General features: G+C 32.7%; 1 protein-coding gene across 4 annotated transcripts in view; it reads right to left on the bottom strand.

The window, feature by feature from the left end:
* LOC105837217 overlaps positions 1 to 21,346 on the bottom strand; it is an 89,217-nt gene extending 67,871 nt beyond the window's left edge. The window contains exons 1-2 of one of the 4 annotated variants that reach the window (XR_004963342.1): positions 21,049 to 21,339; positions 15,247 to 15,691 (exon numbers count right to left, since the gene is read on the bottom strand). Coding sequence is in view for 3 of the 4 variants with exons in the window: in XM_012681804.3 (XP_012537258.1) it covers positions 15,247 to 15,498 (252 nt within the window). In the remaining variant the exon portion in view is untranslated. Of the gene's footprint in view, positions 1 to 15,246; positions 15,692 to 21,048 lie in introns of all 4 variants that reach the window. The other 3 variants (XM_012681804.3, XM_028192556.2, XM_036287192.1) reach the window with 3 other exon arrangements.
* Positions 21,347 to 21,606: the final 260 nt, after the last annotated feature.

Raw genomic sequence — 21,606 nt, 5'->3', positions numbered from 1 at the left:
AAAGAAATCTCTTTTTTAAATTTATTTATTAATTTTATCTATTTCTCTTTGCGCACGTGAATACTTATAAATTCTTTTAACATGTTTAGGAAATTATATTTTTAAAAATTAATATTAAAATTAAGAAAAAAAATAATACATTGTTTCTGATTTGCATTATTGTAATAATATAATAATAATAAAAATTTAGAAAAATTCTACAAATATTATAGCTTATCGCAATTTGTAACTTTAGAAAAAAAGTTAGTCTCTCTTTAATTTACAGCTAACACGATGCTTAAGTTTTTTTCCGGTTTAAGAAAGTTTTTTTAAGAAACACTGAGATATCATATATTTGCTTCATGTTGATCTTATTTTTTTCTGAAATATCTAATGCATATGTATGGTTTTAAACAAATGTCTGTGTGCGTGAGTTTATTTCGATGCCGAATATTGAATAGTCGTATGGACTTCGACGACTTGTTTTGTATTTCATTGAAATATGGATATGGTTTATAGACTGCAGCAAACCATTGGTCCTCTTTTCGTTATTCTTGTTCACGTTTCTACAGGGAGATTTAAAGACTTAAAAATGTTTAAAATAGCGCAAATAAAAAAGATGAAAAATGAATTATGCTACTCCTTATAACATCTGTTTATCAAATATGAATTCTGAGAAAAAATTATTTTAAATTGATTTTTGATCAGGAATTAAAAGGAATTTTTAACTTGTCTATATATAAATTTAATTTTTTAAGTAAAATTATACATATATCTGTTTTAAGTGTATTTTAATTTTTACATTTTTATTAAATTAATTCCAATTTATTTTTAATCGTAGAGACGTTAATTTTAATTAAGTTTTATATGAAATATTTTTTGTATACTGAACACGTTATAGTTCTCAGATTTATCATTGAGACATCATTTACATTCATCTTTAGCTTTCGAATCTTTGTTGTTTTGTTCTCGATTTATGTCACTATTCGTAAAATATGTGATCGTCCGATGTGTGTCTATCGCGTCAGAAACATGTCATCCACGAATTTACGCGAATTTACACGATTGTCAAATCGAGATATTTATAAAAAAGGTAAAAAATGTTTTTTAACCTTTTATTTTTTAATATTTGGACAATATTATTGTTGAAAGCCATCTAAACTGCATATATATATTATACACATATGCATATATGTATATACATATGTATGTATGTATATGTACGAATTCTTGAATTTAATAATATATCATTTTATTAGAAATTATTAGAAATTTAATGAAGTCTGGTGTTTGATAAAGGCTCTTCTTTCAAAAACCTCTATTTTTTATATATTAATTTTTATGCAAGTGCTTCTATGTTACACACATAATATACATATAATACATAATATACTATTTTTAATGCAATTATTAATTCTATTAATTTTAATATTAATTATATTAATTTGATTAGATTGCAGCAATCTAAATAGTTAAGTGAAATAAATTCATCGTTTCACAAAATAATTGCCAATTTTTAGAACTGTTCTACACAATTATTTTTTACAATAATTATTTACAGCAATTATTATAAAAATCAAATGTATAGCTTTATTTGTTTTTGATATTTTATTCAGAAAGATTGTAAAAAGTTCTGTTTTATTTATGGAATACCGACAAATCTCTATACAATTTGCGTAACCATAGAGAATCGAATTAAAAAAACACATATTTCTCTTGCTATTCGCAAATTTTTCGTGCACTAGGAATGGATAAGGGAATCAAGTCACTGCAATATACATCCGCAGCGCAGGACGTATTGCGGTGGTCTGCATTTTGCGAAACAGCAGCGCATTCGGGAGCCCCGTTTATCGGCTGCCGTCATCCCCGCTGCATTACTGGTATTACATGCACGATTATGGGATTATTTGTTATTGACAATGAATTGATCACTTCATGGTCGTCGATGCCCGATTTATTCGCGTCGAAACGCGCGCTCGCGATTCGCGATACCGTGAAACACGATCTTCTCGTCGAAACGGCACAGTGAATGGATGAATTGGTCGTGTTGCTAAACTTACGCCGATATATTAATCCACTGGGTTATGCGGTTATGTTTCTGAAATTGCGTGAGGCAACAGTTGTACAGGAGTATAATCGAAGAATTGGGATACAGTAGCGTGGTAACCAAAATAAAGGAATATGTAGTGGAAAAGCAACATGAGAAGATTATCGATCGTTAATGAAGTTTAATATTCTCTCTCCTTCTATCTGCCTCTACCCTTCCTCTCTTTCTTTCTCTTTCTCTCTCTTATGCAATATTTGTGAATTTACTTTTTAATATCACTCTTAAATCATTAATTGGAAAATAGTATAGTTGCATATAGTTTCAAATATTTATTATTATTAAAATTACTTTTACACACACACACACACACACACAGGGTCACCTATAATAGTAATTCTTATTTGTATGTGCGTATTCTAATTTTACAAATTTATAATATATAATCTCTGATGACTGTTTTGAGACCGTTATCGCTTTGCTTATCGCTCGAATTGACTTTAATACGATTGTTGTGATTACGCGACCAAAAGAAACAATGTTTAAGAATTTTCCCCGTGCGTGATTTATCGCCAAAATCCGTGAGAAACGCTTCGGCCGGGAAATAATGTTACGACTGTGTGCTACGGTGGACGTATCCACCTCTGGACAGTGCTATAAATCGTTCCGCACCCATAAAAGACTAACTCCTCGTTTATCATGCGCTTTTCTGTCTGGTATCTCCGGCCGCCTGCGGAGAAATATCTCTTGCTACAAGAATACGAGAGCGTACGAAAGGAATCTGAAATTGTAAGATCCGCGTCATTCTTACGTACACCGACAAATTCCAGTATACGTGAAGGCTACTTCCTCCACGAGAATGTTGCTATACTCTTCTCTTATGTACAAACTGCTCGACCATTAGTATCGAGAATTGATGGTTTCATTATAGAGCTGCGGAATCTAAAATGCTTGTACGGATTGCAAGCCACTTTTATTAAATATCGAGATAAAAATCAGGGCTTACTATGTTTGTTATTATATTTATTATTAATCTCAAATCTCAAAATTCTCAAAATAATTATACAACGTGAGAAACGAGTGGAAAAATCGAATTGCTGCGTTTAGTTATTAAATCGTGTATTAAATATTACCAGCCTTGTGTTTCCAGCCAATTCATAATTTGTATTGCATTCCTGTCTTACGCGAATGTATGTGTAAACTGGAATTACATATAAAGACTCTCCCTGGCAGGTCACAGAACTAAGGCTATGGCGATGTAAAGCTTTGGGAATTACGATGCTGCCGGAAATTACACTGTCACGTAGAAAGAATTACGATCTCTGTAAAATTATTGTCGTTCACCGAGACTCGTAAACATTTAAAACGGTTTGGCGGCACAGATATAAATAAAAGCTTCGATGATATATAAAATAGTCAAGAAACTGAAAGATTGAAATAGCTTTTTTGGGGGGGGATAATTTGTAAGATATAACTTATATGTTTCTGTATTTATTTTCCAAGCACTTATATATTTTCTCAAGTTGTATAAAACATTTAAATAAACTTTATTAATATTCTCAGGGAGACGAAGAGAGCATAAAATAAAGTTTTATTAATGTGAGATGAAATTATTCATACTGTAGATTGTATGTTTTTTTATATACAGAAAGAGAGAGAGAGAGAGAATATGCTATAATATTATTATTGCACATTTGTAAATTTATTTAGATTTTAGTTAATGCGTTAAACTTGTTACAAAGCACATATAAAATGAAAAAAAGAACAACAATTTTCGGATACTATTCATGTTAAAATTTGAATAATGCGTCTGTTGAAATAAAATTCATTTGAAATTGCCCGAAAAATAGGATCTTGTTATCTATTTATGTTATTGAAGCTTCTTTGTAGCGAGAATGCGGGGTTCCTCCCTACCTCTTTTGCGGTACATTCCGCAGAAAAATGGTTGTGCGAAAACGTGCGCTAGTACATGTACGCACCAACCATAAATCGCGTGACACACGTAAATGCTGTTCACTTCATTTTTCATGTACCACAGTCTCTGGAGCGAAGCGAATAAACAGACGCATCGCTATGAGGTTCTCATAGGCAGGACTATATGAAATGTTGCGAAAAAATGTATTTTGAATACAGAATACCAAATGTAAGATATGAAATAATATAAAGGACATGTTTTGGAAAACATAAAATGCAAAACGCCATGTAGAAAATGCGGTTCTAAACGCAAAATAGTCAATTATCTTGATTTTTTACTTGGTATTGTACAAAGTGCGAAATTTAATATATAAAATATTCGTGACTGTTTTATGCTAAATTAGATGTCACAAATACAACCAAAAGCTTAAAATATTTTATATTTTTAAAAATGTGCAAATATATATGTGTATACGTATTTTGAAACATAATTTTGCTCGTTTTTAATTTATGATTATATTACTAAATATTAATTTTTAAAAATAGACAAAATTGTAACTAAATTATACTAATTTTCACATTATAATTTTGTCTGATTATTTTTTCTTGTTTTGGGAGAAAATAATATTACTATTGGCTAAATGTATGTATCAGTTACAGTGTTAAAGTTAAAAATTTACAGTTAAAAATTTTTACTTTTTTTTTTAATTAATGCGTGACTTAATATTTTAACATTTTCTTTTACCATGATTTTTTAAATAATTAAAAAATATATATGCCGGATGTGTGAATATTTCCTTCGTTCGTGCTTAATCAGTCTTTCGTAAAGTGTTGGGTGCGAGCTCTTTGATCGGCGTGCCTACCAAGTTCGTTAAGTTTGTGCGTAATTTACATACGTGATTAAAATCGTCTGATTACGAGACGCTGCCAGCTCGTTTCCGCAGGCTAACTAGTTCCTTTGTGACGCCCCATAAATGTAATTCAGCAGAGCTCTATCGAGCGACTCAAATATAAATTTTTTTCCCTAGCCAATGTAATTTCTCTCATTAGTTATTACAGCGCTGATTAAGGCGTGCAATTTGAATTCAGCTTTAGAAAGTACAAAATATGATGCATGTAGAGCAAACGTGATATATGAATTATACAAACCAAGAAAATAAACATTGCATATTTAGGTCATATTAAATACGCAGAAACTTTTGTGTTTTAGTATTTTATGTAATTTATTTAAATTTTTAAGAGAAACAAAGAACACTTTAAAATTCTTTTTGCATAAAATTTTTTTCTTTTTTTCCCCCCCTCTCTCTCTCTTTCTCTCTTTCTCTCTCTCTCTCTCTCTCCCTCTCTCCATCTCTCTCTCTCTCTCTATTTATTTATTTCTATATTTAATATATTAATTCTATAATTTTTTAAATATAAATTTCTCATTTTTGTCATTATTTAAAGTGAATACTAGTTGTGACTACTGGAATACACAATAAGCTTAATTTTTTAAATATTACTAATAATTATCTTTGTAGCTTTGTTATGAAGCTGTCAATTTTTCGGCGTCTAACAACATCGTATATTAATGCAAAACATGATAAATTTAAAGAAATGAGAGCGTGAATTAGGTGAGTGTGTGGTGTACCGATACGGTAACGTTTCCAGTGGATGCGCGAACCCATCCCCCCAACCTGCGTGTGTAATTTACATGCATAATTGAGGCGGGAGGGGGCTTCGTTACGCAACCGCCGTTGCCCCTCTTGCGCAGCCTGTTGATTACTCCGCGATTCTCTCGCACTCGTCGCCCCTAATTAGTAGTCGAAATAACGCCCCCGCTGGTGCCCGTGACTGACTCGTGTTTGTTGCCTCAGGGTGTTACCCATATCCGCTAATTATCCCCGTTGCTGTTCGTCCAGTACGTTCGTTGTTGCATCCACGGCGAGTGGATAACTATCTGTATTGATGTACATTTTTTTTTGTAGACCGAAATTTACGATAATTGATTGTTAAATTAATTATTAACTACGCGGTAAATTGACTTACGTTCTAATGAATCGATAATAATTATTTTAGAGTAACATCTTTACTTTCACCAATACTGGTATACTACTTTGTTTTCTTTATACTAAATCGATATACTTGTTTCACGTTTTTTTGGAGTTGATATCGATATTGTAATTTGAAAATTTATCTATTCAAGACAAGATACATATGCATTATTTTTTTACATTAATGTATTATTTTTCAATTCTACTGTGACGACGACGGACGTTGATCTTTGGAGAAACCACCGAAATTTTTCTCAATCTCTTGAAAACCATAAAAGAATCACACAGCCTACAGTTCATGCTCATGTTATCATTCAATTACAAGAGCTAAGCTTCAGCAAAGAAATGGATACAAAGTACTTCGTACAGCAAAGAAATAGATTGAAAATACAGAATTAATAATAGAAAGCAAAATAGCGAGCAAATTTTTCTTATATTTCTTTGTCTTTTTTTTTTAACCAAACACTAAGTAGATAGCTTGTAATATTTGAAAAAAGGTAGGGAATAAAAAGAGAACGAAAGAGAGAGAGAGAGAGATGTTTTTAAAAAAGTTGATAAACGAATATTTATCTGATTTATGAGTACAGTATTCGTAAGAATACAGATTCTTTAGTAAATTATAATAAACTATAAAATTAGATCTTTATTAAAATAAAATTGATATAAAATTAATTTAAAAAATGTAGTATTTTTAATTTAATAATCATCCTTTTGCTAACGTCACTTATATCTCATCATGTTAATGAATGCTGTAATGTATGCGTTTATCCTAAACATTTTTCAAACGCAAACAAGATGAATGAGATATCAAGTCCGGTTAGTTATAGTATATAGGATGTAAGTGATAATCTCCCTTTCCCACTTTTGCGTAGTGCAACTACCGGGTATGCGGTAACCTCATCATTCATGGCAAGGTATACGGGTCCGCCGTGTGAGACAATATCGCGTAACTTTAACCATTAACGATATAAACAGTTATGCGACATTAAAGGAAATGACTTCGTGCATGCAGATAGGCGAATGCGTTGCGCACTACGCGTGCGATAGTTATGCAGTAGAATGACTGATAACGCCGCGTATACATTCGTGCAGAATCATGCATGCTGAAACGAGGCAATCTCGCGCGTAATTAAGCCGTGAGTATTCGCGCTACGAGTATGGTGCTCACGCAAAAAAAATTATCTCCCCCTTCTCCTTTTACGGGGCGGTCGCACGAATTCTATACGTTCTCTTGTACTGTTGATCTGATATCAAAGAAGACAAATTGAAAAGTTTCACCCTGATAACAGTGTAAATCGCTCTTTCAAGAAGTAGAGAAAATTAATCTACTTACTTTTGATTAATTTTTTTTATTTAATCTTAATTAATGCACGAGTAAATTGAGAAAATTAAATACGATAAATTTTCAAATTATAAAAACAGTCGCCTGAACTACCTAACTCTTCTTTGAACGAAATACTGTATTTCTTGTAGAATTTTCAACTTCTCTCGAAAAGAAATTGCTTACATCGTTTCTACAGTGTTCAGTTGTAAAAACAAAAGAACGTGGATCACAAGTAAACACATCGCGCAGAACGATGATAATCCGGAAATGCTCTTGGATGACCAACCCGTACCTGTGGCCCAGTACGACTGGGCCATTTCCGTTTGGTTTAGCCGCAAAACCAAACAAGGGGGTGAGTAATCGGAACGAGCTGGCGAACGGTAAACATTCCGATCTTCGAAACGCAGGTCGGAGTCGCGTGTGACCGATCTACCACATCTCCGAAAAGGCTATTTGCATTGCTCTCTACTCTTTTCGCTTACGGTCCCATCTCGCTGCACCCCTTCGCCCACTCCAGCTCTTATCTTTCAGCTTCCGTTGGCGAAAGGAGGTTTTTCAAGATGTTTGTTTAAAGGGTTCCCCTGAGCATCGTGGCGAGGCTCATGCTAATGTAATATTCGGGAGTATATAGCCGCGGGTTATCCTAATTAAAATCTCCAGCTATTCAACCCCTTTGCCACTGTCTACTCCGATGACGGTATACCCCTGAATTTTGTTCATGTACATGTTTCTCTTGTACGGGATTTTATGATATAACATAACCAGATGAAAAATATGCGAAGAACAGACGAACAACTCTGAGAAAATATCTAAAATAGAAATAATGTAATTGATATTTTTGTAAATCTGAACATTTATTATTATTTCTGCATTTTATGACGCTTTACTATTGTTTCTGTTATTCATTGTTTTAATAACAGATTATGCCGTTAAAGTAATGCATTATTTGTATATTTTTTTAAACCGGGTATATAGTACTTTTACGGGTTTATATACTTTTTCATTGACATCGTAATATTAATATTGACACAATAGCATCATACATTCGTAATTTGTCGCAAAAGGTATCACCGTAATTTTCAATAAAGTTGAGTTATTTATTGTCGATGGTGTTGCTTTATTTTTGTTGGCGTTTCTCACTTGTTGCTACAAAATATTTTACTTGGAACCTGCACTAAACCGATATACGATACCACGTATACAACACAGTTTGTTGCAAAGGTTTCCAACTCGCGAGATCTTTGGGTAATGATAAAAAAATAATTTCTTTCGCAAGTTTTCTTAAGAAAAATGAAGTTGACTCTAAATGTTACATGCTATATGTTTTCTTTTTACCAAATCAAACTATTGGGTAAAATATGACAGATAAAAGCAGACGTATAAAAAATACGAGAAAGAAAGAGAGAGAGAGAGAGAGAGAGAGAGGAGAGAGATAAGAAGATGTAAATTGAAAATTTGAATCATTTCATCACGTTTCTGTTACCACGAGTAGACACAGTGGTTGCACATCTTTGTGTTCGTAGCACCGAAAGTTACATTCGCCAGTTATGCTATGTTGCAATTGTGCCGGTTTCAATTCTTGGTAAATACGGCCAAACCAAGAGAGTGGAATCGCGATCTATGTGGTCAGGTATCAGTGAATACAACACGTTGTAAACCGACTCGCTCGACTCATGCATATTGTGTACATGTACATTGTAAACACAAATAGTTGCGCCTTTTATTATGAATAAAAAAGTTGATTCTCTCCCGCTGAAAATTCTAAATCATCAACTTTTAAAAATAAAAAATTTTCTTTTATATATATATATATTTATTACTCAAAAAATTGTTGGAAAGAAATAATTTCCTAATGTGAGAGAGAATAATAACAGATATATGTAATTTTGTCGAGTTCCTAATTTCTGAAGCTACAAATGCACGAAAAGATTTACATCAAACTTTACATTACGTTTCGCTATTTGTGCGGAAATTATTTGTGCACATTTTAGATCTCAGCATTAGAATATAAAGTCAACAAAATTATATTTAATATAATTAATTATTAAAATGCAAGGATAAAAATTTGTAATACGATAAAACATTAAACATTTACAAATATATTTTTCTATGTTTGTGTAAAAAAAACACAATTTTATATTTGTGAAATTATTTATTTTGTGTCGGATTAATTAATGCCCCAATAATAATTTCGACATCCTGGGCCCTTATAGCTACATGGTCGATGTTGAGCTGCGAATGCAGCGCACGGGACTGCACGCGCACGATGCGTCACGCGATGTAAATAATCGTGCAGAACGTACCGCCGTCACGCGCGTCAGGGCAAATAATTGCGATTGTTACAAAACGGACGCGCTGCTGAGTGAAAATGTAATTTTGCAATTTGCGTTGAAGGAAATTTGCGCCGTTGTTATTCGTGAAGCGTCACTTTTTATTGACCGTTATGATCAATTTGTTACTGATCTGTTCTTAAAAACAAAAATTTGATTACATATTTTAGATTTTTTAAGAACATAAAGAATAAGAATAAATAAATAAAAAATATAGAAGAAGAGATACGTAAAAAAATCAATTACTTTTTATTACTATAATTTATTTCTACTATTTTTTTTCTCTATGTTTTTCTCAGTAATAATTATAAAAGAAGATCCGTTACCATACATTGGTCTTAACACAAGATAGATGAATACCACTTCAAAACATAAAAATAAAATTTAGCTATTTCTCATATGGTTAACATGTCTCCCGGACTACATAATATTTATTATTATTCATTTATAATTGACATCTTCGAAAAAAAATTTTTTTTTTTAAGTAAAATTAAATCTGTTTTCCCACTCCGTTTCTCACTAATTATAGACCAACATCAGTTATTAATCTAATTTCAATTAGAATTCTTTATAAGAAAAATATTAGTTTATAAAGGGCTAACAATTGGCTTCTTCTTTCTCTCTTTTACTTTTTGTTTTTTTCTCTTTTTCTTTATCTACCTATTCTTTCCCTTTTTACACCGATTAATATCATTTTTTGGTTATATGAAATTATATGGGAATATAAAGTTTCTTATTTTCCGATCTTTTTTTTTCGATAGAAACGGGAAGCAAACAACTCCGTTTAATCCTGAGACAGGATTTCTATCACTTCTTTTATGCATACTTTGTAGATCTCGTTAGCGCTTTCTACGTCCTACGTACTTTTCAACTACTTACTATTTAACGGGGCATTTTTTAATTTAGCGAGCGCATACGGAGCGTCCGCGGATAAAACACTCTACGTGGATATTAAAATTCCTTCAAGATTCTTTCCAACTTTACCGCTCTTTCTTGGAGAAAAGAGCTTCTCTGAGAAGTAGTTTAACATTCTTCGACAGTAAGCAACGGCTATCTATACATGTTTATTGACTCTATACGCATCCCTTTGCATCTTTTTACATAAATAAATTCTATAGTAGATATTTATTAGCAGGAATCATTTATTTGAAGGTTTGAATACAATAGCTATTCTCAAAACGTTATATTAGGTGGAACTTGTATCAGATGCTACGAAGAGTTTTTTATTTTTTTAATTCTATATTATCGTATATGTCAATTATGTTGGATAATAATACTTAATCTTGGCATACTTGTGTCACACGTATTTCTTTTTTTTTTTTTATATATAATACTTTGTTAGCTGTAGTTATAACGCTTATATATAGTTTTTTTATATACATATCATTCTTAATACACAATTATGCAGATACTTTATAAAATGTGAAAATGTGAAAATCTATGTAAGAATCAATAATTTTTCTATATCTGTAAAATTAATTAATATTTGTGACGAATATACAGTGTTTAGTAAAGGAAAATTGAAGTGTGCGTAAAAAGTTAATTTTCTAAACAAAACGAGATTATTAAAAATACAATATACTCCTAATAAAATAGAAAATAGTTGATTATATGTATTAACAACGTAACAAAAAGATTTGTTAATGACTTTTTAACAACTATAATAAATTCGATAAATATATGACTACAATACTCAGTTGATATTAGAAATTTAAAAATTACATAAACAAATTAATAAGATGATTTGAGAATTAATAAAGAAAATATTTTTACACAACGAGTTAATAATTAAATTTATGCATATATGAAAAGAATAAAATTAAAGATATAAATTAATCTCGGCAAACTTCCATTAAAAAGTTTAAAATAATTATAATAGCACATTAAGCTTTTAGCTAGCATCATCTTAGTTTTGGTCTTGTAAAATTTAGTTCCGAAAGTACAGTCAAACAAGATTTTAGTTTTTCTCAATTGATATGTGGTGAAATATATTGTGTATCGTTTTTTGAACACAAATGCAATATGTGTTACAAGTATGAAATATATTCACTCCGCTACTCCGCGTTTAGAACCACGTTTTTTCTCCATTTTCTTTTTCTGACGAGAAACAGACGAAGTAATCGAGTGAATCAAAAGCTTTTCTGAATGAGAAGAAAACGGATCTGCGCGCATTCACGCAAACTCGTACATGTACGCGTGAAAGTGAGAGAAACGTGACGGGAACAGCAGTGGTAGGAAAGTGCAGGAAATCGTGCTGTTTCGATGCTATTTCCATGGAAATTGAGCACCTCGAGAGGGCCCGGCGGGCTCTCTGGTCGCTTTTCGACGTCTCGATCCGCGACGTACTATGGAGCATGGAAAAAAAGGAGACAGAGAGCGAATTATCAAACCCCAATAGCGAGAGAAAGAACAACTGAGAGCAGTTCATTATTTTGAGCCAAGCTAGAAAATTAAAAAATATAGAGAATACAAAATAGTGTAAAATGTTAGTACGTAATGTGTTTGTTATATTCATAAAAATTAGTATATGTATACACGTGTGTGTATAGCATGCACAAAATTATTTAATTATCTTTTTTAATTAATATAATTTCAAATTTATAGTTTTTCTAACTATCTTAAATATAAAATTACTAGTAGAATTTTGTCGACTTATTAATTTATCTGAAATAAATTTTAAATGTTAAACATGATAAAAATATAAAAAAATAAGAAAAACTTTTATATGAAAGTTACAAGAAGGTTTTTGAATATATTACAATACAACTTCTTTAGTTAATTCAATACAAGCTATCCTTTGTCATTGAACAATAAATAACGATTTTTTTTTATATTTATACGTGACCGTCATCTCATGCTACTCCTTTTTATTAATATACTTCTTACTTTGATCTTCTCATTTAATTAACAAACACGAGAGAGTTACTGCTGACAGAAACACATTTGGCGGTTCTCGAAAAAAAAAGAAAAAATAATAAACGCAGCGACAATCAGGAACAAACACGCAATGAAAAACCAAAACGAAGATACCAAAGCGTAAATTGAAACATATGCAGGCGCGGTCGTTTTGAAATAATTACAAACAACGCCGACGGCGTTTATTTCAAACAAAAAGGCGTATGTAGCGTATGTTTTTTTTGTTTTTCAAAAGACTGAAATATTTAGTTCTTGCAACTAATAATTTTTGTTGAATTTGCGAAAGCGAGATGTTACGGTCACTATTCTGCGATATATTGATTTTGGCGATCTTTAGTGCAAAAAACTGCAAAAAAAAAACAAAAAACTAGCAAAAAAACTTTTTGATTCTTAGTTTGCATTGTATCTCTATTTTTTTCAGATATACATATAGTATAAATTTTTTATATCTATTAATTTGGCTTAATATATTTTTTTAAATGCATTATATGTATAACGAGTTTCAAGTTCTTTGAAAATCGCGTTATATGCAACAGCGCATAATTCCGAGAGAGGCCATTTCGAAAATATCGTAGGATATCCAGCAATGAAATGCAACTTGAATTCGAACGAGACTGGCAAATCATTTTACTGATCAATCGCTACGCATAAATGCGCGGGTGCGTGTGTACGCGCGCGCGCGCGCGCGCGCGTGTGTGTGTGTGTGTGTGTGTGCATTTTCAATAGATCACATGCGATAGCTCTCTTTGAACTTGCAATCTCTTTCATTTAGGCTGTTTCGCTGGTCTCGATTTTTTTTAGTCCTTTTAACGTTGATATTCCTTTGGTGCGATTTTGCACGATCGAACATCGATAATATTGAAATTTGTCGGGACATACGGTCGAAAGCGAGCAATGGAGCCACTTCTAGAGGGTCATTGATTAAATGTTAAAGGAACGTGATATTTAAAAATCGAATTAATTAGTTGTTGATTTCACATGAAACGCACATTCAAATAGACTATTTAATGAACAAAATTGAACATCTTTTGAAATTTAATTGGCGACAATTTTTGCCATTATAAATTTGGAGTGTTATTAATAATAACGTTTTCTTTTGCGCATGTTAAAAAGATGTAAATAATTTTTGTAAACATCGTAACCATCACTTCAAATGTTTTCTTTCTCGTAAAGCACACTTCATAATGACGCGCAGAATTCTTTCCATTTCGATTGGCGACTGACATGATAGCCCGAGAGAAAATCGCGAATCGGCAGGCGTGTAGGACGCCGCGACCGATCGGCTTTTATCCCGCGGAAACGCTTATCCGATAACTATTGTTTGCACGCTTCCATTTACGAGGTGAATTTTCCATGCGGCGGTCTGTGCCGTTTATCGGCCGTAACCGTCGCCGGTGCCGTCTAATAAATATCACTGGCCGAGCGATTTTATTTTAGTACCTTTAACGTTCTCTCTCTTCTTCAATGTGATCGGCGTTATCGACCACACCAGCATGTGACCGCCGCAAGCTTAATTGGCCAATTTTCCAAAATCAGCGAAATTTAAGTAGTATGATCAGTGATATTATATCTTTCAGCAATTTTTGTTTAAACGCTTGACTGAAGAATTATAGTAAACATTAATACACAGAAAAAAAAAAGTTAATAACATATGTAATTGCGGGCTGCCAACTACATAAAATACTCAATATAATAACATGTACTATTAATGCAAGTACAATGTTGATACTGCAATAGCATATATTGTATGCTATTGCAGTATCAACATTGTACTTGCATTAATAGTAAATATTATTGTATTGAGTATATCTGTAGTTGGCAGGTCGCAACTACATGTTTTATTGGATATATTACACTTTTTAAAAATCTTATTTTACTGTCTTAACATTTTTTATTATTATTAAATCAGAAAAATCTATTTAACTATTAATATCAGTACTATGTTAAACTGTTTTTTTTGTCTGATTTAATAACAAACCGATGCTAAAATATATATTCCATAATGAGAAATTATGATAACATATACACATCCATGTTCTGTTATGTTTTTGAAAGATGATATAAAATTACTGTAATATTATTAATTAAACGTGAATTATTTTGAGATAGAATATCCATTGAACTGTGACATATTTAGCGAAGAAATGCTTGAATGTCACACATATCAATAGAAATAAAATACTTTTTGCAGAGAAAATACGGTTTGTGTGTATGTATGTACATGTTGGTCAGGTTATATTTGTCAAAGTCAAAGTCGTTGACATGTTCTTTATAGTATAAGAAAGATGTGCAACGAGATCATAAGAAAACAGAAAGTGCAAGGAACGAGGAAAGAAACAAAAAATAAATTTTTTTTAGCGTCGAGAAAGAAACTTTATTTTTTCTTTGTACATAAACGAAAACGGAATTTTCATATTGAAGAGAATGTTATGCGAATTGAAATTCAGCCTTTTCTTTTGTCGCGAAGTCGTGAGTTTGAAAATTGTGAGGGAAGTAAAAGAGTTATCATTGTCGTCATATTGTTGCCATTGTGTTCTTGTGGATTGTCTTACTCGAAAAATCTATATAAGTCTTTATTAATAATCTTTTAAAGTCAATTTTTTGAGAAAAATTAACACATATATCTATTTGTTATGGCTTGATATTGTTTGAATTGGAAAATTAAAATATAGAAATTACTAAAAAAATAGATATATTGATACTGACTGTTCGCCTCAGCACGGTCCTAACGGTTTCCACATCCTGTCGTGTAGGCCAACGAGCGTAGACAACGCCACTGAGGAGGACAACGAATACTCCAATCCAGATAGTCCATGCCAGGACATTGCGCGTTCTGGCGAGCAATTTACGCGCCGTCCTCGTCGAGATCACCTCTTGCGTCGGTATCTCCAGTTTCTGTGCCCGCCTCAGTATGTCCTGAAGTCGCTTCTTAGCCTGTTCCACGTCCGGCACCCCCATCGTCCTTAGCCTTATCTTTATCCGTTTGTTCCCTCGTTCACACTACGTCGATCTCGAGTCGATCCCGCAGGACCGCGTTTTCGCGTGTAGAGCCAGCTGCCAAAGGCTCACGATGGATACATTAAGGGTTGACGAGATTGTAGGGTTGTCTCATATGGAGTCCTTCTTATCGTTGTAATGCGTTCTCGATTTTCTGCAAAATTCATCCCACACTCTGATTTTTTATATTCTGAGAATCGCTCCAATACCCTTGGAATACGCGAAAAACGTATCACATCCTTGCTCGTCCGTGAAGTCTCTTTTGGCGTGTAATTTTTCTTATTTTTCCTAGCAATTTCGCATTCATAAAATTTTATTTCTACAATGCAAGTGCCATTCTAATATCACGATATTTTCTGATATTTTCTTTCTATATTCTTTAATGTATTCTTCAGTATTTAACTTGAAATTTATTTTTAAAAAAGAAGAAAACAGATTCTACGGCCTTTGTTTGTTCGAAAGAATTCCGAATTATCTCGGTAGATATATGTGAACATTTTAATATTAAATAAATTGGCATTTAATCTCTACAAAGGAAGAGTTTGAAAATACTGACCTGTTTGCGATCCCCTGCCCATTCCCTGTTTCCGACGTAATCGATTCTGGAATTATTCCCGCCGCACCACGGTAATTACCTAATAATTCCAGGATCGATTCCCCTTCCCCTCTCTATCTCGACAGGAATGATGCACGTGGAAACTCTTCTTCCCTAATTTCCTTCCATGTGAAAGTTCGACCTAGTTTTGCTGCAAGCTTTAGGATTATAAAGGCTCGCACACGTGTCAGGCACGCTAACGATTTGACGCGCGATGCATCACAGCCAATAAGTTTTCTTCAAGAAAAGTCGAATTTTTAATTATTTATTTAACTCTATATAATGAAAAAGCGAAAGACAAGTTAATGGCGCGAGTAATGATGCAAGATCAGATTAGAATTAAAGATGTAATTTGTTACATTGAGTATTACAGTTCCATTCTTTTATCTTTGGATAATTTTGAATTAATTAATTTCAGTTCTTTTAACTGCAATTTGATCAAATTGGATAGATTATTCTTTCTTAACTGTTTAATATGTAACATGAATTTAGTTTTATTATTTGTTAGGATTCTTTAATTTAAATTCATCAATGGAGTTCTTTAATTTAAATTCATTAATCTTTGTTAAAATTTTTATTAAAATACAATTTATTCGCAATAAGAATTGAATTTCAGATTACAACATTTATCTGAATGGATTATTTAAGAGTAATTTTTTAAAATCGGTTGCAGCCGTGCTATTATTATACGCATTAATATTTGAATAATAATTTTTAATTATTTTTTTATGTTATATGTATATATTTCAAACATAATTTCTCTATTGTTTGCAAAGTATCTAGGACTTCGAGAATTCTATTTTCTTCATCAAGTCCCGTAGCTTTTTCTTCTCTGAATTATATTCAGACTATGTTCTACGATTGAATGAGATCGCTTTTCAGGTATCTCGAGAGTTTCCGGTCGGGGAAGCTTCTTCGTTAGTTTCTTATAAATTTTTCAAACGAAGGTACTGCGTTGGCCTTGTCTGGATTATGTCGCTACGCGGTCAAAAAATCTTTTGTGAATCTTCCGAGGAAACTTTCGTGCCCCTTAGTCGCGTCCCGAGATGGAGACTGAAAGAGAGCGGTTTATCTTCCGAAAGAAGTTTCCGCGTGTATGAGGGGAGGAAATACCCCTTCGATCAAACCACAGCGACGAGCCACGAGAGAGCACCGGGCCAGTGATTCTCCATCATCTTCTTCTCCGCCAAGACGTCGATCATTTATCACACTCGCGTTCAACATTAATCAGCTGCTTTTGTACCAGCAGAGGAATCTTCAGAATTCATGATACTAATATAGGAAATTCGACTAGACTTGAAATTAACCGCTAAGCGCCTGAAATCTTTTACGATTACAAATTCTGTTTGTATTGTAAAGGGCTTATTAATAATGTTCTTGATAAATTTTATGTGTCGGAATTCTTTCCTCTAAAATTATAAAAAGTTCTAAGAAAGAATTAAAATATGAATATATAGTGAGTTTTAATTTTTGAATTCCGAATAAATTTTAATAGAAACTTAATTTAATAGAAACTTAATTTGAAATTTATTTACAAAATATTCAATATCTTTACTATTGAAAGTTTTTAGGAAAGACAAAACTTTTTTCAGATTATTATCAAGGTAATATTAATTTTATATTTTTAAAAAGTTTCTTTATTAATTATTTTGACAAAAATTAATAGTTAAATATCTACATTATTACATATTCCACAACTATTTCTGCAATGCCTTAGAAAACTTCGATAGTATCCCATTCTAAATACAATTACAATGTAGAGACTTGCAATAGTGATAACATCGTGTTTCGAGTTATCGAATGAATGTTTTCGATACTTGGCCCGTTTCTCTCTTTGCAGTACAAGTTTTCACATTCGCGTTTGTGGACAACAAACTACACTACTTGTTAAAATTGTCCTTCTTACGTTTATTTCTTTTATTCTTTTCTTTTCTATTTCGACTTCTTGAATTTACTTTCTGGAGTTTAGTTTCTCTTGATTTCTAAACGATTGGAAATAAGCGTCTCTTTTGAGAATTGACAATTCGAGAAAGTAGCATTTATAAGAAGTGTCTGATCAATTTTTTAATTCACAAATTAACTTTATTTAAAAAGACTTTTAATAATCAATAACACATCACTAAAAATCTACAAACGAGGTAACGACAGAAAAATTTTGTTGAAAAGAATTGTCTTTGAGTCAGTTGGCCAAATTATCCGTTACACAAGAGGAAAATTCTAACGTCTCCTTGCACGAAGCTCCCGATGGGAAGGTTAATGTAAAATACAGAGAATTTATATGTACATACCCGGCGAGCAGTAATATCACGCAGTAAGCAGCGAATCCGTTTTGTGCTCTCGTGCGGAATAACTCATTTGACGTTAGCTAAATACGATGAACTGGATTCCGAGAGACGCGCGTGGGATATCGTCAGCTAACGTCTACGAGTCCGAGATTGTCTCGGCAAACACGCTCGCTAATTCATAATCTCTCCGGAGACCGTTCTGGAGATGGAGATGCGCCACACTCGATTACACCCGAGGAGAATCCCTTCGCGGGGAATCACATTCCGACGAAATTACAGAAATCTTCAGCGACGAATACGCAAAACGTGTTAATTAAGTTTAGTTGTTTGATATTAACAATTTCGCGAGCAGATGTTTAAAATATACAGATATGTAAAATATATATTCCAGCAGACGCTGTGTATACTTTTATTATATCGAACTTGTTGAAAGAGATGAAAATTTAAGACAGAGCTTTTAGTTTGATTCTTTTTTAACGAGAATATAGCAATTATTGATACAGATATCATAAAATAACAAAAAATATCGTTACATGTAGTGCAATATAATTAAACGTTTGGATTAAATATAAATATTAATCGCTTTATACAAAACCGATAGCGATTACAGATAATTAATTTAGATATATTTTTATTGTTCACATTTATGCGTTTGTCATGTTTTTCTTTCTCTCGCTGTTTTAATAACGAATTGAATAATGAGGTCATAAAGTATCGAAATAAGTTTCGCATCAAAATTTATTGGAAATTATGTTATAATGATATCGCGTTTCTGAAGTTCAGAGGACAATCGTACACGATTATATTTAAAGCATGATTACAATAAAGATTACGTTATCTGACATCAAATCCTTCTATCTAATTGTTCTTATATATAACTAAAAAACAAGTCGTTAAAAAAAGCTTCTTTCTTACTGAATCTTACATTATTACTAAATCTCATTGCATTTAGAGTTTTGAATTTTATAATTATTGTGGCAAAATATGTTTGCGTTATTTTATAAAAGAAATTTGATTAAAATACAATTAATTATTTTCATTAAAATGAATTTTACTTATAATCTATTTATAATATATATCCAGTAGTAATTGAATTACGATTGGTTAATTAAATATGCTTATAATTTTAATTAAAATTCTCACGATTTTATACTGTTAAATACACTAATATGATTAATATAATAATATTTTTCGTATAAAATATTGTAAGAATGCATGAGAGCTTATTATTAATTATTATTTTTCTTATTATTGTTACTAAAATTTGGTCTTATTTAATTTTGTTTTTATTAAAAAAATAATTTAATGGATTTTTTAATAATAATTAAATTGTTTGAAGTTAACATCATAACAAATACCATGTCATTAAGATTATTAATTTTTTACATTTGTTTTATATTACTGTTCGATTTTTCGACAACTGATTATTGCAGCATTGGTTTTTGTAAATGTTTATTATAATTAATCATAAGATATTTATCATTTTGTCTTAGTGATGTCTCAGGACGAATTAAGGAACCAGTTAAACGTCAATTAGGTCTAATAAACTTATGAAGGTAGTTTGTAGCATAATATCGATTATCTTCAGTTTAATATTAGAAAACAAAATTGGAAAGTAGAACGTGCCTTTATTAAAATATAGTACTGGACAGTATTATATTTTTATAAAGATAAGCATTTTGTTTAACCGGTCAAATATCTCGTTGATTCATTAACTTATTGTGTATCATCATGTGTATGTTACTATAATGTAAAAATCTGCAATAGTTTGTTGTTGTAATATCGACTATTATTTCCATATATGAGAATTATATCTGTCACACATTCTTGATGCCGATTTTAACCAATCTTACCTATTTTTAACCAAATTTATACGACATTTACTCGTATTGCTGAAAAATCTAATTGCTGTAGAATTTTAGCTGGTCAATACTGGCCGTATAGAACAATTGAATTTACGTACATTTTGTCCGCTGTCAAGTAACTTTGCTCGTTCGTTGAACTCCTATCTCTCATTCTATATTGTCCCATATTGGTGACAAATGAATTGGCAAGTGATTGCTGTAGGATTTCGGCGGTACCTCGGTCAACCTATTGTTGGGTAACATGTGACGATTAAATCGCTACACATTCCACTTGTGTTAGCTAACGTCATCGCCATCAATACGCCATTCACTGATATTGTCATATATTGCTGCAGTCATTTGACCAATAGTTTGTCTAGTTGCTGAACAATATGCGACTATGTGATGATTAGTACATGATATTCCTAGTGTTGATTAACTCTGACTGACTTTATCCTCACTAAGCGTCATTTCATCGCTTGAAAATAATTGATGAAGCGATAACTGATAAAATTGCCATCAACTCAATTAATATTAACATTGCTGGGAGATAGGCAATCGAACTGTCGTTCAAGTTGTTCAGCATCACTGACGCAGAACAATTGGACCGACACACATTTCGCATGCATTAATCAGGCTCTCTCGTCCGACCGAATAGCATACACAATGCTCTACACACGATATCTGATGTAATACGCCATGGTGATATCTTTTACTGAATTTTATCGCCTGAAGTGACTTCTCTGACGAGCAAGGTTTGACCTGATCGTATTTTTGAAACCCTTACTGTATATCGTCACTCCTCCCTCGACGAGGACACTTTTACCCATCAGTAACGCCAGCGAGACCGGTACATAATCCCCAACTGGCATATGATACCCCACGTCTCGTGCACACGTGTCCCGTAAGGTTCACTCCCGAGAGACGAATTTCTAGATCGCGGCCAGCGTCGTGGCGTTCATTTCTCGTCGACGAAACAATCCGCGTTTGTATCCTATTGGGTGGATGATAAAGACCGGAACGAAAGCGGAACGAAGCGAGTTCGCGAACGGCAGCCCGATTCCCCGGACGGGCGAGAACTGACCGGCCTCTTCGAGGGTAGCTACCCTTATAGATATACGACGATGGGGCGCGCGCATGTGTGGTGATGCCGCGCCACGCTGCGGATCCAGCCGGCGCGGCGCGCTAAAGGGACGTGTCGATTGGTCGGCTGAAGGGGTGAGCGAACAGCTACCGGCAGGAGAGAAAGTCGGTCGCTCGGCCGGAAAGTGACAGTGATAAGAATCGGTGCATGCCGGACGGGAGAGCGAAGCGCACAGATCATCCAACGCCGTGAAGATGTTGA

Source organism: Monomorium pharaonis, chromosome 5, assembly GCF_013373865.1.
Source record: "Monomorium pharaonis isolate MP-MQ-018 chromosome 5, ASM1337386v2, whole genome shotgun sequence".
Taxonomy (NCBI): domain Eukaryota; kingdom Metazoa; phylum Arthropoda; class Insecta; order Hymenoptera; family Formicidae; genus Monomorium; species Monomorium pharaonis.
This window is presented reverse-complemented; position numbering and strand designations above follow the sequence as displayed.